This window comes from Anomaloglossus baeobatrachus, chromosome 5, assembly GCF_048569485.1.
Source record: "Anomaloglossus baeobatrachus isolate aAnoBae1 chromosome 5, aAnoBae1.hap1, whole genome shotgun sequence".
Taxonomy (NCBI): domain Eukaryota; kingdom Metazoa; phylum Chordata; class Amphibia; order Anura; family Aromobatidae; genus Anomaloglossus; species Anomaloglossus baeobatrachus.
Window position 1 is genome coordinate 417,844,640 of NC_134357.1, and position 16,354 is coordinate 417,860,993.

The following is a 16,354-nucleotide window of genomic DNA, read 5'->3' on the forward strand; positions in this document are numbered from 1 at the left end:
ATATTTTACATTTTCAATACTCACTTTAAATTGAACAAGTAGTTAGTCTACCTCATTACAGCAATTTGCAGAACTCCGACATTCTAGTACAAAATGCAGTTTGAGAAATGATCATGGCTCTCTTAAAGAGAACCTGTCAGGTCCTGTATGCACCCAGAACCACGAGCAGTTCTGGGTGTATATTGCTAATCCCTGCCTAACCTTCCCTGTATACACTAGCATAGATAAAGAGATCTTTAGAAAAAGTATTTCTAAAGATCCTTCACGATATGCTAATGAACGAGGGAACTAGTCATAAGGGTGTTACTTCCTGCACTCATTCCCACAAGGGCGTGCTTATATGCAAAGGGGGCCGACTAGCCAAGGGAAGTAACACCCTTCTGACTAGCCCCTGGCCTCATTAGCATATCATAAAGAATCTTTAGAAACACTGTTTATAAAGCTCTCTTTATCTATGCTATAAGCTGGGACTGCTAGGCAGGAAATAGAAATATGCACCCAGAACCGCTCTTAGTTCTGGGTGCATACTGGACCTGACAGGTTCACTTTAATTCTTCTTTTGCCGCCCTTGGCTTGTTTGACAAGTCTGTTTATAGCTAAATAGTGAGAGATCTATTAATCAAGCCTGGCAATGAGGTGCTGGAGGAAACAGAAGTTAAAGGGAAACTGTCAGCATGGTTTTCCCTATGGAATAGTATGGCTGTATGTTCGCTTGTGATGTAGAGTAAAAGAAATATGCAAATCAGCGAGAGTCAGCAGGCAGAATGCGCATGTGTGACATTCCCAGCCTCTCATCTGACGTCACAGGGACTCTGAAGAGATGGGGAGGAAGAATCCTGTATAATGAAGACCGGAGGTTAGCTTAATTATCTTCCACACAGCACATGCCCCATAGCCCAGAAGATAGAAGATATAGAACAGAATTTTCGCCAAACAACCCATCATCCAGGAGGCATACAGGTATGTCTAATCTCACCACTATGCCACCTGTATGCCATATTAATAACTAAAAAATGTAAAAGATTGACAGTTTCCCTTTAACCCCTTCAGCCCCCGGGCAGTTTCCGTTTTTGCGTTTTTGTTTTTTGCTCCCCTTCTTCCGCGTAACTTTTTTATTTTTCCATTAAACTTGCCATATGAGGGCTTGTTTTTTGCGGGACGAGTTGTACTTTTAAATGAAACCATAAGTTTTACCATATAGTGTACTGGAAAACGGCAAAAAAATTCCAAGTGCGGAAAAATAGCAAAAAAAGTGGGATTGTACAATAGTTTTTGGGATATTTTATTCACCGTGTTCACTATATGGTAAAACTGATGTATCTATGTGATGCCTCAGGTCGGTGCGAGGTTGTAGACACCAAACATGTATAGGTTTACTTGTATCTAAGGGGTTAAAAAAAATTCACAAGCTTGTCCAAAAAACGTGGCGCACGTTTTGCGCCATTTTCCAAAACCCGTAGCGTTCTCATTTTTCAGGATCTGAGGCTCAGTGATGGCTTATTTTTTGCGTCTCGACCTGACGTTCTTAACGGTACCATTTTTTCGAAGATGCTACGTTTTGATCGCCTGTTATTGCATTTTGCGCAAAATTTGCGGCGACCAAAAAACCTAATTTTGGCGTTTGGAATTTTTTTGCCGCTACGCCGTTTACTGATCAGATTCATTGATTTTATATTTTGATAGATCGGGCATTTCTGAACGTGGCGATACCAAATATGTGTGTATTTTTTATTTTTTTAACCCTTTAATTTTCAATGGGGTGAAAGGGGGGTGATTTGAACTTTTAGGTTTTTTTATTTTTTTTTAATTTTTTAAAACTTTTTTTTTTACTTTTTTATTTTATTTTACGAGTCCCCCTAGGGTGCTATTTTTATCAGCAATCCGATCGCTCTGCACTATCTGCGGATCTCAGCTACAGAGCTGAGAACTGCAGATTTGCTGCTTCACTTTCAATGCCGGCTGTATTCCGGCATTGAGAGGAAGTGAGTCATGTTAGCTACAGGCGTCATCACATGACCCTGTGCTACCATGGCAACCGCCGAAAGTCACGTGATCATGTCACGTGACTTCCGGTGGGGGCGGGGTAAGTCACTGTCATGGCGGCGCCCATATACATATTGGCAGCGAAATGTAAGGGGTTAATGGCCGCGGGTGGAAGCGATTCCACCCGCGGCTAGCAGGCACACATGTCAGCTGTTGATAACAGCTGATATGTGCGCGTCTCGCCGCCGCCTGCCGGCGGCAGGGGGCAGGACTTACCGGCACACGATCCATGACGTACCCAGTACGTCATGGGTCGTTAAGGGGTTAAGCAAGTTGAAGATGAAATGATCTCTAAAAGCTGTATGGTTAAAGATGACACATTTCATTTGTATGTTGTGCAAAAAAATAAATACATTTCAAACTTAGGAAAGGGTAACTTGAAAATGTTTTGCCATCTTCACAGCCTTCTCCTGATTTGTGGGTCTCCACCATTTTCAGAGTGCTAGGCAGCTGCTTAGAAGAACCCATTGCTGCTGGTTTTAAGCACAAGGTTAGAGGAGGCCGAGTTTTTATAAAGCTAAGAAATTTGCATCACTTGGCCATTCCTAACAATGATAGTAAACAAGCCATAACCCTATGATACATCACCACCGGAGTCCGCTCCAGCGATTTCTACTCCGATCGCCAGGCGACGCAGTGTTCCTGCCGTGGATGGTGCTGGTGATGGGAGAGGAGTCGATGTCAGCGGCACCGGTGGGCGCAGGCTCCGATCATCCACTGGACTGGGTTATCTGGGGATCTGCAGTACCACTGGCTGACTATAGGTGGCATGTATCTTCCAGCTGAAGTTGCCATCATTCAGCTACAGCCAATGGGAAGACACCACACCCTTCTTAATTCCCCTCCTGTCTGCTGACCTCTGCCAGAGATAGTCTGCATTCCTGGCTCCTGTTCTGTTTAGTTATTCTGGTGTTCTGACTTTTGCTTGTGTTCTGACTACCTCTCCTGCCTGCTGTTTTTGTACCTCGCTGCCCGATCCGGTTTTGACCTCTGCTTGTTTCTGATTACGCCCTTGCCTGCTGATTCTGTCCCTGTTCTGCAATTCCTGGTTGGACTGTGCCTGACGACTACTCTATCAGACTGCTGCCTTCCACAGGTAGTGATCTTCAGGGCACTGTGTAATTCCAAATCCCTGCATAGGGGTTAAAGGGTTTCAGGGTTCTGGGGGTCCTGCTTGGTGAGTGGCTTCTCTCGATCCTGTCCATTACAGCTGTCTGAGTCTGTGGATCCAGGCAGGCGTTACACCCTAACAGGCTAATTAAGGTCTGAAACCTTGGTCAAAATTATCTGAGCACACAAATACCCAGACTATTGTCTCAGACCATTTTTCATTTTGTAATTTTTCAAATGTAAAGATTACATTTATTTTGCCTAAACTACAAAGGAAATGTGTCATATTTAACTTTATGCCTTTTAAAGATCATTTCATGTTCAACTTGCTCAACTGTTCACAATAACAGTAATTTTGACCAGGGGTGGCCAAATTTTTGCATGTCCCAGTGTATAAAACATTCAATAATTAGACGTGTAATTGCATCTACCAAATATTTCCATAAAGGGGACAGAAAAACATTTTGGTTTGTTAACAGGACCTTACCTCGAAACGTGGCAGGGCAGATGCTTTGGTTCGTTCCATATATCAGCCATTGGTTTTTAATTTTAGCTGGTGGCAGTAGTAAGCTGGTATTAGAGGTCTGTGGTAGAAAAGCAGCATTGAATACCTCTATAAAGTATTCACATCTCCCAATATAAAAAAGGTTCTCGTCACATTGGTGGGTAGAGAGTGTATTCATGGAGTAGTTGGTAACAGATATTAGGCATTGGAAGTTGCCAAGATTGAACAGCCGCCTTTTTGAAACCCAAACCCATTGCTGTGCAGGTGAGCTGGTGTTACACGGCCGGGCGATACGAACCACAGAGTTCTGAACCTCCAGGCATCCTTCAGCGCCAGAGCTGTATATAAGGAACGGGGCTGGGTCTAGGAAAAATTAGAAAGAAGACATCAATATGTGCCAAGTAGTATATCCCATGTAAAAGCAGGCTTTGGAATCGGGTCAGGTATTTCTGCAGACAAATATTTCATAACCCATAATGGGGAGCAGAAAGAAAATGTTGTAGTTGCATGTGTGACTAGTGTAATTTTTCATAAAGCCACCAGAACCTGGGCTTGTATTATGGTTCTTCTAGCAATTTTATATAATTACATGTGTCTGTAGTTGTATTAATTGCTTTGGAAACCTTATATTTAGTACTTTGGTAATATCAGATGTGAAAGGTTTACAGAAGACAGAGCACAAAATGACTGTTCAAACCAAGCACAGGCGCTCGCTGCAACCTTGGGGTAGGTTTATCATCAATCTCTGACCCCTTCTTTTTTAATTGACAGCTTTGGCTTTACTGGTCCCAGAGAAGAGTGGAGATTGATGAAAAACAAAGGAGATGAAATGGTACACTAAACTAGTTGGGCACGCCTAATGTGCAACGAACGTTTATGCTTGGTTTGTTGAATAGTCTTTTTGAGTCGACAAGACTCCTCACTTTAAGAGAGGTTGTAAGAAATGCTCAGAATTGTATGAAATAATTAAAGAAGTATTAAACTCCTCTTACAAGATTACCAGTTGCTTCAGGTTCCTTGGCGGTCTCTGTACTCACCCTACTTCACCTTAAAGGGAACCTGTCACAAGGTTTTTCCCTTACGAGTTGCGGCCACCACCAGTGAAGTTTTATATACAGCATTCCACAATATTGTATATAGGAGCCCAGACTGCTCTGTAGAGCATAATAAACACCTTTGTTATACTCACCTGCATGGCGTTCCGGTCCGATGGGTGTCGTTGCTCTCAGTCCGCTGCCTCCTCCATCTTGTGTAATCACCATCCTCCTGCCCCTTGTGCATGATGCGTCCGCCATTGCACTCCTGCACATGCGCACTTTGATCTGCCCGGTTGAGGGCAGATCAAAATTCTGTAGTGCACATGCGCGGGCAGTCTTTGACCTTTTCTCACATCTGCATATTACAGTACATTGCTCTGCCAAGTGCCGGGCAGCTCAAAGTGCGCCTGTGCAGGAGAGCATTGGAGGCCTCTCTGTGAATGATCCAGGATGTATCATGCACATGGAGCTAGGCAGGAGGACAGCAATCCCACAAGATGGAGGAGGCGCCGGCCCAAGAGCAGCGACACCCATCGGACCGGACTGCCACCTATGTGAGTATTATAAAGGTGTTTTTTACATTACACAGAGTGGCCTGGGAAATTATATATAGTATTTTAGAATACTGTACATAAGAGCTCACTGGTGGTGGCCGCAGCTCATAAGGGAAAAGCATAGTGACAGGTTCCCTTAAATGGACAAGTAACTGCGGTGTCAGAGGTCTGTTCAAATGGAGCAAAAAGTGCAGAAGAGACAGGCGGGGAACCTAGGAAGCTTCCAGATAGGAGCTGCATGGGATAAGTAAAGCGAGTGCAATATGTAATCTATTTTACATTATTCTGAAGGCTTTAACAAGGTAATGGAAGTGGCCAACAACCACCTTTAACTGTATAACAGTCATTTGATCCTCCAGAAAACCAATTCAATCCTGAATTCACCTTTCGAAATGAACAAAGAATAAAGATTCATGGGTAAAACAATAAAAAAGTAGTTTGTTTTTCTTCTCTCAGAAGAAGCACTATTCTTGTTCTTGGTATTGCAGGTCAGACCATGCTTTCTTGAATGAGGTTTATGAGGATGGAGTCATGCTGCAATAGTAGGGACAAACTATAGACCATATGGACTATCAGGCCTGTTTTTTAGTTTCATACAGCCTTTATAAATGTCAGAGAGAACTGTGGAAAAAAGCGCACATAGGGTCTTATCCGATGATAAATGGATATATGGCAATAGGACAGGTACTCACCTGCTATAGTTGTGACAGGCACAACTCCTGGTTAACCAGAAACAAATGAATGTAAACAGATGTGGTAAGCTGCAGCCCCGATATAGCCGTAGATAAAAACAAATAAGTAAATAGAATCGGGCTTGATGCTGCGCTAAAAACCACAAATCCACAAAGTTGTAAAGGATTCTTTTCTTTATTTCCAAAGGTCAACGCGTTTCAAAGGCATATCCGCCTTCTTCATCAGGACAAGGAGAGGCTGTTTTTTTATTCTCCTTGTCCTGATGAAGAAGGCGGATATGCCTTTGAAACGCGTTGACCTTTGGAAATAAAGAAAAGAATCCTTTACAACTTTGTGGATTTGTGGTTTTTAGCGCAGCATCAAGCCCGATTCTATTTACTTATTTGTTTTTAGCCTTTATAAATGAACAATCTGCCCCCCACACCAAAAAAAGCGCTCAATTTAATGTTTTTGGGTTGTTGTTTTTTTAACAAACGGATATGATATAATGCAGAAATCTGGTGATCAAGGGTTAACCTGGTCCACATTATGCAAGATTATGGGAATTATATTGTTATGCTCAAAACAATAGAAAAACGGAAAAACAAGTGGTTTCTTCTGGCGCTGTTCAATTGTATAACTAGTTGTTTGCACTTGTTTATGGTCAAAATTATAAAGTGCAGACATGATGACTCTGCGCAATTCAAGATACAGCATGCCAGGTGTAATCGCTCCTTCACCAGCAGTGGGATCATATGTATGCTAAGGTGCGTCCTATTACCTGTACAGAAAGCCTATTGATGATAATTGTTCCACTCTGCTTGCTGTCAGTGAATGAAAACCCACTCTTATGATGATGTACTGACACAGGTGCTGGGCTCATTAGAAGAGAAAACACTGACACACCAGTTCAAGTTGTTGATCTGTGGTGCTGGTCAAGATCAGGCCACGTTTTCAGCCACCAAATTTTTAAAGGAATCTGTAAGCAGGTTTTTGCTATCTAATCTGAGAGCTGCATGATGTAGGGGCAGAGACCCTGTTTCCAGGGATGTGTCACTTAAGCGGACTTTACACGCTGTGATCTCGCTAGCGAGATCGCAAGCGATTGTATCTGCCCCCGTCGGTTGTGCGACACGGGCAAATTGCTGCCCGTCGCGCACAACCTCGCTTACCCCCGTCACACGCACTTACCTGTCCTGCGACGTCGCTCTGGCCGGCGATCCGCCTCCTTTGTAAGGGGGCGGGTCGTGCGGCGTCACAGCGATGTCACACAGCAGCCGTCCAATAGAAGCGGAGGGGCAGAGATTAGCGAGACGTAAACATCCCGCCCACTTCCTTTCTTCCGCATTGCCAGTGGAGGCAGGTAAGGAGATGTTCATCGCTCCTACGGTGTCACACAGCGATGTGTGGAGCTGCAGAAACGACGAACAACATCGCTAATTAGAAGAAAATGATTTTTTGTTGTAGGACGACCTCTCCGCAATTTTGCCACTTTTGCGATCGTTTAAGGTCGCACATAAGTGTCACACGCTGCGATCTCATTAATGACGCCGGATGTGACGTGACCCCGACGATAATTCATCAACGATATCGTAGCGTGTAAAGCCCTCTTTACTGTACTGCTTGATGCAGTTTTAAATGAATCTGTTTTGTCTAATGTAGATGTAGCAATACTATAACTGCTGAGCTATGTACAGTATATGTCATCTGGCGTGGGGCAGTAGCCATGGGCAAGGTCCACGTCTCTTATGCCCCGGAACATTACATAAAGTGAGGGTTCTGGCTGGGGGTGTGGACTTGTGCTATGGAGGTGCTATGCCCTTGTGGGCCAATGATGCTGGCAACTTTGGTTAGCCAGGATCCAGGATGTTGACTAATTCAATGAGAGACCACCATTCAAAGGCTTAAGCCCTTGACGTAATCCGCTGTACATGTATAGGCAGAGACGGACACACCATTGGTGCAACAGAGGTCTGGGAGGTTAAGGGGCCCATTTCTACCCCCAAAGTAGGTGCAATTTTGCATTATGATGAACTATTGGGCCATATATTCTTTTTGCACAGGGGCCCTTTTTCGTCTGTGTTTGCCAGTATGAATAACTCAAGTAGGAGTGAGCCCACCCCATACTCTGCAGTTAATGGCTGTGATTATTGCTATATACAACAATGTATGGCATTACTTATTATAGCACAAGCGATTAGACGATTGCAGCTTCAAGTTATTAAGAAAATTAAAAAGTAAAAAAGAAAACAACAAAGTTTTAATAAGTATGAAAAATTAAAAAAACTAAAGTTCAAATCACCACCCACTTTCTCCCCATTTAAAATAAAGATAATAAACACATTAAAAAATACACATATTTGGTATCGCTGCCTTAAAAAAAGACCAATCTATCAAAATATAAAAATAATAGGGGAGTATGGTTTGCCAGGGACAGGAGCAGCACATTAGTTCTGAAGGCCCTGATTTATAGCTACTTAAAGGGAACCTGTCACCACTTTTTTGGCCTATAAGCTGTGGCCTCCACCAGTGGGCTCTTATATACAGCATTCTAATATGCTGTATATAAGAGCACAGGCCGCTGTGTAGAACGTTAAAATCACTTTATAATACTCACCTAAACAGTTGGTTCGGTGCAGACTGGTCGGATGGGTGTCTTCGTTCTCCAGGTCCGGCCATCTTTGTCCTCCTTCTTCTGAAGCCTGGGTTCATGACACGTCCTACGTCATGCACACGCACCGGCATTGAGGTCCTGCGCAGGTGAACTACAATAATTTGCTCGGCACTGCTCAGGGCAGATCAAAGTGCGCTTGCGCAGGACCTCAATGCCAGTCTGTGTGCATGATGTAGGATGCGTCATGCACTCAGGCTTCAGAAGAAGGAGGACAAAGATGGCCGAAAGAGGAGGCACTGGTACCGGAGAATGGAGATGCCCATTTGACTAGTCTGCACTGCAGCGACCGTTAGGTAAGTATTATAAAGTGATTTTTACATTCTACACAGCAGCCTCGGCTCTTATATACAACATGTTAGAATGCTGTATATAAGAGCTCACTGGTGGTGGCCGCAGCTTATAGTCACCAAATCTGGTAACAGGTTCCCTTTAAGAAGACTCTCAAGAACTTTTTGGACTTGCTGGTTCCAGAAACATCCCAGGACCATGCCTGGAAAACTACAAAGAAGAAGTTTGATGGCTATGTGAATTATTGATGTAACAAGGGAGCGGGGCGGGAAGCTGCAGAACACCGCATTTGAAAGCTCCTCTGCTCACTGAAGAAATCATCTCCACTCAAGAAAGTTGCCCTTTCACAGGACTTATTGGACCCAGGGCTGCGGAGCCCCGATGTAAGGAACTGCCTCCCTGCACAGGGACTGGGCCTCGGCCTTACATGCGCAGTGGTGTAGGTGCCGGAGTGGTGTGGCAGATGTCAGAGATTCTTGGGCAGAGTGTCACCCATGGTTGACAGCAGCAGAGGGAAGCTCTCCCTTCTGAGAAATGTGGTAAAATGTCACTAAGCAACTTGGGATCACAAGCGGAGAGGCCTCAGAGCATACCCCCGAAGTTACTTAGTGAAGAGAATATTCATAAGCCGCATTTTAGGCCTTGTGCCCGCAGGGCGTTTTAAGCCGAGGCTTGGCACAATACAGAATGGGAAGACGAACTGTAAAAGTCGCCCTTTGAAGGGAAATAAGATCCCCTCTACATCTGATTGGATACCAGAAAGTCTAGGACAGGAGATAAATGTTGATATTCACTCTACTTTTCAAAGCTGATAACTATAACGATAACCATTTTGACACCAGGTTTTCAGAGAGGAGACACATCATATAATTCTAAAGGAAACACCGGCACCTCAGCCCCTGGTTGGAGGCCAGCATGACGATGGGTTGGAGGGTGGCATGGTCATTATTAGTAGTTGGAATAAGCCAGGGGCAGGAGGGTATATAAAGGGTAGTTGGGTTGGGGTTTGGCATTATCATGCGCTCAAGTGTAACGTTAGTTCTGCCCACTATCCCTATTTTGTAGAATTATTGGGAGATTAGGTTTTTAATAGGGACAGTTTTTTGGGTCATGGTGGCTAATGGCAGTTTTTGGGGTCCTTGAAGGTAGCTCTAAATTGGTTTGGGGGATTCATTAGGATATGGATTCCTCAATTGGTATAAGACTGTCTGTTGGTTTGGTGACTTTTGGGCAACAGAATGTTGGGTACCTGGAAGTTTTGATATTTGAAAGTAACCTTTTGGGTTAAGGTGCTACCGAGCCTGCGGGGTTACGGGTTGGAATAATTATGGTTTATGAGGTTGTGTTTTGGTAATCACAATATTTTTGTAGCTTCAATGACCCTAGCAATCTTATTTATAAATGTTTGAATCTTTTATTATAATGTTAAATAAATGGCTACTGTGGTAAAATTATCCAAACTTATGTACGGTATCTTTTTAGTGTTTCTTTGGGGGCATAGTAGCTTAATAAGGGTCAGGCGAAGTTGGGATTGCACCGGAATATTGACAATGCTAGAGTTATGTAAGTAATGATGCTCATATAATTAATAATATGCAGGGATTAAAAACTAATGGGATTGTTTTGATAGATCAGGGGTGGAGAGTAATGATATATTATTCCTTTGAAGACAAGAGGTTTTATGCGCTCCTTTTCACAAATGCTATACTCATAGCGAGAAGCTTCAAAAAAAGGAACACATTCAGAATAAAAAATAAACAAAGAATTTTCTTTAATATCAGAGAACAATGTAATAGAAAATTTAATTGGAATAAATATTTTTCAAATTTCAGTCTGTTTTTTTTTTTTTTTGCAAACTTCACTCTTTCACCACTAAAATAATTAAAAAAACTGGATGTTTGGTATCTCCATAATCATACTGATGAGGAGAGTCGTATGTCGAGGTCATTTTTATCACAAAATTTACACTCTAAAAACAATTCCCAAAAAACCATGTCAGAATTGTGGCGTTTGTTTTTTTGTTTTAAATTCTCCCCTTTTGGAATTGTTTCCCTGTTTTCCAGTAAAATGAATGGTGTCATTTACAAGTGCAACTTGTTCTGCCAAAAAACAAGCCCTCATATCACTGTGTGGACAGAAAAATAAAAAAGTTATGGCTCTTGGAAGAAGACGAGGAAAAAACGAAAACGCAAAAACGGAAATTGGTCAAGTTGTGAAGTGGTTAAAGAACATTTCCTTCATGATAGGAAGCATTTGAACAAAAAGTCTTAATTCCTTACACTTAACTTGCTTGAACTCTCTTACCACTGTTCCCCATTATACAGTATACAGTCCAGTTAGTGAGAGTTCTATCCTCAACCCACGGTTCTGTATCTTCGTTACTCTTAAAGGACTAGTTTGCCTATATGACCGGTACTTAGCTTCTCTACTTCTTTCATCCAACTAGATTTTATTGAAAACACGGCAGATACAAAATCATACATGGTAAATGAAGATTACATTTGTCAACCGCCCGCACATGAGGGCTCCATAGATTAATATACTCCAAGACAATCCGGTTACAATTCCTCTGCCTTACACTTTAACGACACAACAACATAGGGAGGTGGGGGGGAGGAAAGATGGGGACTTCATTCAAGTAAGTGGGCACAAGAACAAAGGGGGAGGGGAAGAAGGTAGGGTTGTGGGAGTGGGAGGGGAGGTTAGTAAGGGTAGAGGGTTAGATGCCTGCCTGCATTACCAACCCCAGCCCATGAGCCGGGGCCATCAACTCCTCCTCTCAACGCTTTAGCCCCCTGGCTAGCCAAGCCAGGACTATGATTCCATCAGCTCTATCTCAACTAGGTGCTCTTTGCCCGGGCATTAGTTGTGTAATAGGTGTTGCATGGCTGGATAACAGCCAGAGTTCCCATATTTTAAGGATTCTAGTTTTTTGTTTTAGGGAGTGGGCAAGGCAGTATTCATATTGGCATTCTTGGTCGATCCTACTATATAACTCCGCTCCAGAGGGAGCTTTAGTGGCCTTCCACGAATGGCTCAGACACTGTCTGGCAGCTATTAGAATTTGCACAATCAGTCCCCTAAAATTCTGCGGCTATGAGTCTATGCCCAAATTCAGAACTGCCAGCCCTGGGTTGCTTCTCTACTTCTGACGCCTTGGAATTCCTGCCCGGGGCACTCTCTTCTCACACTCTGTTCCTTCCTGGCCTGTTATAAGTTTGGGGTCGTACTTCTAGGCATCTTATCCCAAGACCTGTCTCCAGTAGATCACTCTGTCCTTCTGTCATTTCTCTCTCTTAATCTCACTATCTATTATCTCAGTCTCCACTCACATTAAGGACACCCAAGTCATGTGGCTCTACTCACTAGTCAGCCCTTCGGTCTGTTTCTATCAGATGCTGGGCTCTATCTGACCTCTTAACAGGAAACTGTCTTTGTCCCTTCACTTTAGCCTCTGCATTTCTCCTGATCAGAGCGATGCTGCTCTGACCAGGAGAAATGAACAAGCATTTGGACTGTGCAGTGATAAAGTCCCCTAGGGGGACTAGTAAAATAAATTAAAATAATTAAAAAAAAAAGTTTTAAAAATTATGAAAAAATAAAAAAACCTAAAAGTTCAAATGACCCCCCTTTCGCCCCATTGAAAATAAAACAGTAAAAAAAATTGAAAAATATACACATATTTGGTTTTGCTGCGTTTAGAAATGCCTGATCTATCAAATTACAAAATCAAATAATCTGATCAGTACACGGTGTGGGAATAAAAAAATTCCAAACGCCAAAATTACTGTTTTTGGTCGCCACAATTTTTTTTTTTTAATGCAATAACAGGCAATCAAAATTTAGCATCTGCACAAAAATGGTATAATTAAAAACATCCCCTCAAGAGTCAAAAAATAAGCCACCATGGAGCCCCAGATCCCGGGAAATATGAACGCTACAGGTCTTGGAAGATAACAGGCAAAAAAGAAAAAACTGAGTTTTATAAGGCCTTGCATAGTCAAAGACAGACACGCACCCAATAGTTATATAAATATTTATTAGAAGGAATAAATAGATAAGGGCACTGCCCCCCGAGGAAGCTTTTTTGCGAAACGCGTCGGGGCTTCCCCCTCCACTACCTGGACCTTTGATACGGCGTTCATATTGGCACCATATATGGGTAAGCACTTGCTCCAACTTTAAATAATGGTATATGTCCCTTCTGTTATATGTGCCCTGCTGGGCCTTTTTCATTGACTGTCTGGGCCATCCATTGTTACCTTTTAATGTTGAAATTAATTTTCTTGCACAATATGATGCTGTTGAGGTCTTAGTATGGGACATCTCTGACTCTTCTGTATCCCTAACCATTGTCAGTATTTTATGTCGTTATTTTACATGACAGTGCCCTTATCTATTTATTCCTTCTAATAAATATTTTTATAACTATTGGGTGCGTGTCTGTCTTTGACTATGCAAGGCCTTATAAAACTCAGTTTTTTCTTTTTTGCCTGTTATGTTATATTCAGTGGCCGCTCATACTTGACTCGAACTCCATCTGTTATCCCTTCTAACTATTCATGGGTCTTGGAAAATGATGACAAAAGCGCTAGTCTTTTTTGGGACAAGCTTCTGAATTTTTTTTTAACCCCTTAGATAAAAGTAAAAGTACACACGAACTCGTAGTGACCTGAGGCATCATACTGACACATTAATTTTACCATATAGTGAATGCGATGAATAAAAGACGCCAAAAACAATCATGCACCTTGTTTGTAATTTCACCGCACTTAGAATATTTTTTCCCGTTTTCCAGTACACTATATGGTAAAATTAATGGTTACATTCAAAAGTACAACTCGTCCTGCAAAAAAACCCAAGCCCGGATATGGCAATATTAACTAAAAAATCAAAAAGTTATGGCTCTCGAAAGAAGGGGAGGAAAAAACGAAAATGAAAAAGGGAAAATCGCCCGGGGATAAAGGGGTTATCAACCATGTTTTTATTTATTGGTGATTAGCAGAGGACTTTAAAAGTTTATAGAAAATGAAAATCCCTTTAAGATTTTCACAAAATCCTTTTTTTTTTCCACCCAATTCCACACCTACATTAGAATTACTGTGATTTAATTTTAAACTCAACGGGAAACCAAAACCAGAAATACTGCAGCAGGAAGGGTAAGAAATACACACTCAGGAAATGGGGTTTGGTGCTTATTCCTAGATGACACGCAGAAGGGATGAACCCGTCACATAGGTCAAAGCTATTATGTGCACATTTATAGTGGAACTTTAACCTAGAAACATGGAGAAAAACTTGGAATAATGAACCAATATTCTGCAGGGAAAATGTAGTGTTATATGGACACTGATGGGGCCACCAGAATATTCATTAGACGCTAAGAGAGGAAGAAGACGGAGTCACAGACTCCCTATGTCTTCATGTACTAATTTAATGACAGGAGTAGAGCAAAAGAATGACAGGTAGATATTTGTGGATAACTAATCTACCATGTTTGACTTTTTTCTAGTTTTTTTTGGTATAGTCAGTGCAGCTATGCATCACATAATACGCTCAAAAGATTGCATCATTTCTTTAGTCAATGTTAAGGTGCAATACTTTAGGCCTCTTTCACGCATTCGTGTCTCTGGTACGTGTGAAGTCCGTTTTCACACATACCGGAGACACAGGCACACGTAGACCTATTAAAATCAATGGGTTTGGGCACACGTGCGTGTTTCCCATGGACCGTGTCTCCGTGTGGAGCATACGTGTGCCCATGTGCTCCACACATACACATGTCCGTTTTTCTCCGGCAGCACGGGTGTCACACGGACCACATTCTGTAGTAATCCGTGTGACACGTACCGGAGAACACCACCTGTCTGTGAAATAAAATTATTTTCTATACTCACCTTCTCCAGTGCTGCTGTCACTTGCTTCCAACCCCCGCTCGTTAGGCTCATTGCATATGCCCTGCACCGAGGACCAGAAGCCGAGTCAGCAGCACCATGGACAGGTAAGTATTGAAATTTATGCAGTCCGTTTGCTATGCGGATGTCACACGGACAGCACACGCTGAACACACACACACATACACCACGGACCGTGTAAAACGCCTTACATTTTATAAAGGGGATCTGTCATCAGGCATTTGTTATCCCTTCTGAGAGCAGTATGATGTGGAAAATGAGACCCCGATTCTAGCAAAGCATCACTTACTGGGCTGCTTGCCGCAGTTTTGATAACATCAATCTTTTCAGTGCTGCAGATGTAGCAGATCTCTAAGCACTGAGCTCTGTATAATCCTGCTCACATCCTTGATTGACAGCTTTTTTCGTACTCTGTGCATAGGCAGAAAGCAACCAATCAGATGTGGGGGTGTGGTTGAGCTAAAGTCCTTTTGTTAAATTCTCCTGCTGATAAAACTGATTTTATCAAAACTACAGCAAGCAGCCTACTAATTGACATATCACAGGAATCAGGGTCTCTGTCTCTACAGTATGCTGCTTTCAGATGGGGGAGCAAAAACTGGTGACAAATTTATTTTAAGTACACATTTTAGTAAAATTGGATACATTAGTTCTTGCAAATGTGGGTGTCCATTCCTTTGTTCCTACAAAAGATAAGCCGACCCAGAGTTATCCAGCAGTGTTTTATTTTTCTCTTCCTATTGAAAGAAAAGGCACACATAGAGTTCACCTTCAAATTACAAATTTAGAGCAGTAATACAGTTGTGGCCTTAAGTATAAAGGTAGAGGAAAATCACTACTTGCCAAGCGTGTCATTAGAAGGTCAGATGGATGCAGCTTTCCATCTTTTTCTTTTATATATATAGTTAGGCTGTGCACATCATCACAAACCCACTTCCTGATTTCACCACACATATTCGGTAAATGCACATATTTAATTTGATTTAATTAGCATGAAAATAAGCAAGTTTGCATTTCACTTGCTTTTTTCTATCTGATCGCATTCTCCTGTAACGAGAGAATTAATCTTTTATAGTGTAGTGCTCCTTTCCATGGATCCTGGCCTCTATTCCCAGACTAAGTGTGGGCAGTAATTACATTCTAGGTTAGGGGGTTAACTCTTAACATCCCAGTCATCTCTTCCATCTATTGATTTCTATACAGCAGGTATCTGCTCACCTACCTCCAACCCCCCCACCCACCCCCCACCCCCCACCCCTTGTCTCCCTCTCATCTTCTACAACAGGGCTGGGCAAAGTGTGGCCCTCTGGTTGTCCCAGTCCGGCCCGCGGAATGAGAAATATACAGCTGTAGGGCTGAAACCAGTGGACCGCAGGCTGCCCTGTGCCCTCTCCCACCTCTCAATGTCACTGCTATTTGCATCCACAGCAATGAACACATTGGTGCAGAATGATGCCGCTGGCTCTGTTTTCCATCAATAAGCATGCGGCACAGGAGACATGATGACATCACATAGTCGCATGTGCTGTGTGGAGCATCAGTGCACCAGAGGCCCG

The 16,354-nt window shown here is 42.6% G+C and overlaps 1 protein-coding gene across 2 annotated transcripts in view; it reads right to left on the minus strand.

Annotated features, from left to right (window-relative positions):
• MRC2 (mannose receptor C-type 2) overlaps positions 1-16,354 on the minus strand; it is a 166,809-nt gene that overhangs the window by 112,024 nt on the left and 38,431 nt on the right. For both annotated transcript variants that reach the window (XM_075350287.1, XM_075350286.1), the window contains exon 2: positions 3,641-4,021. In XM_075350287.1, the coding sequence (XP_075206402.1) occupies positions 3,641-4,021 (381 nt within the window). The remainder of the gene's footprint in view (positions 1-3,640; positions 4,022-16,354) is intronic.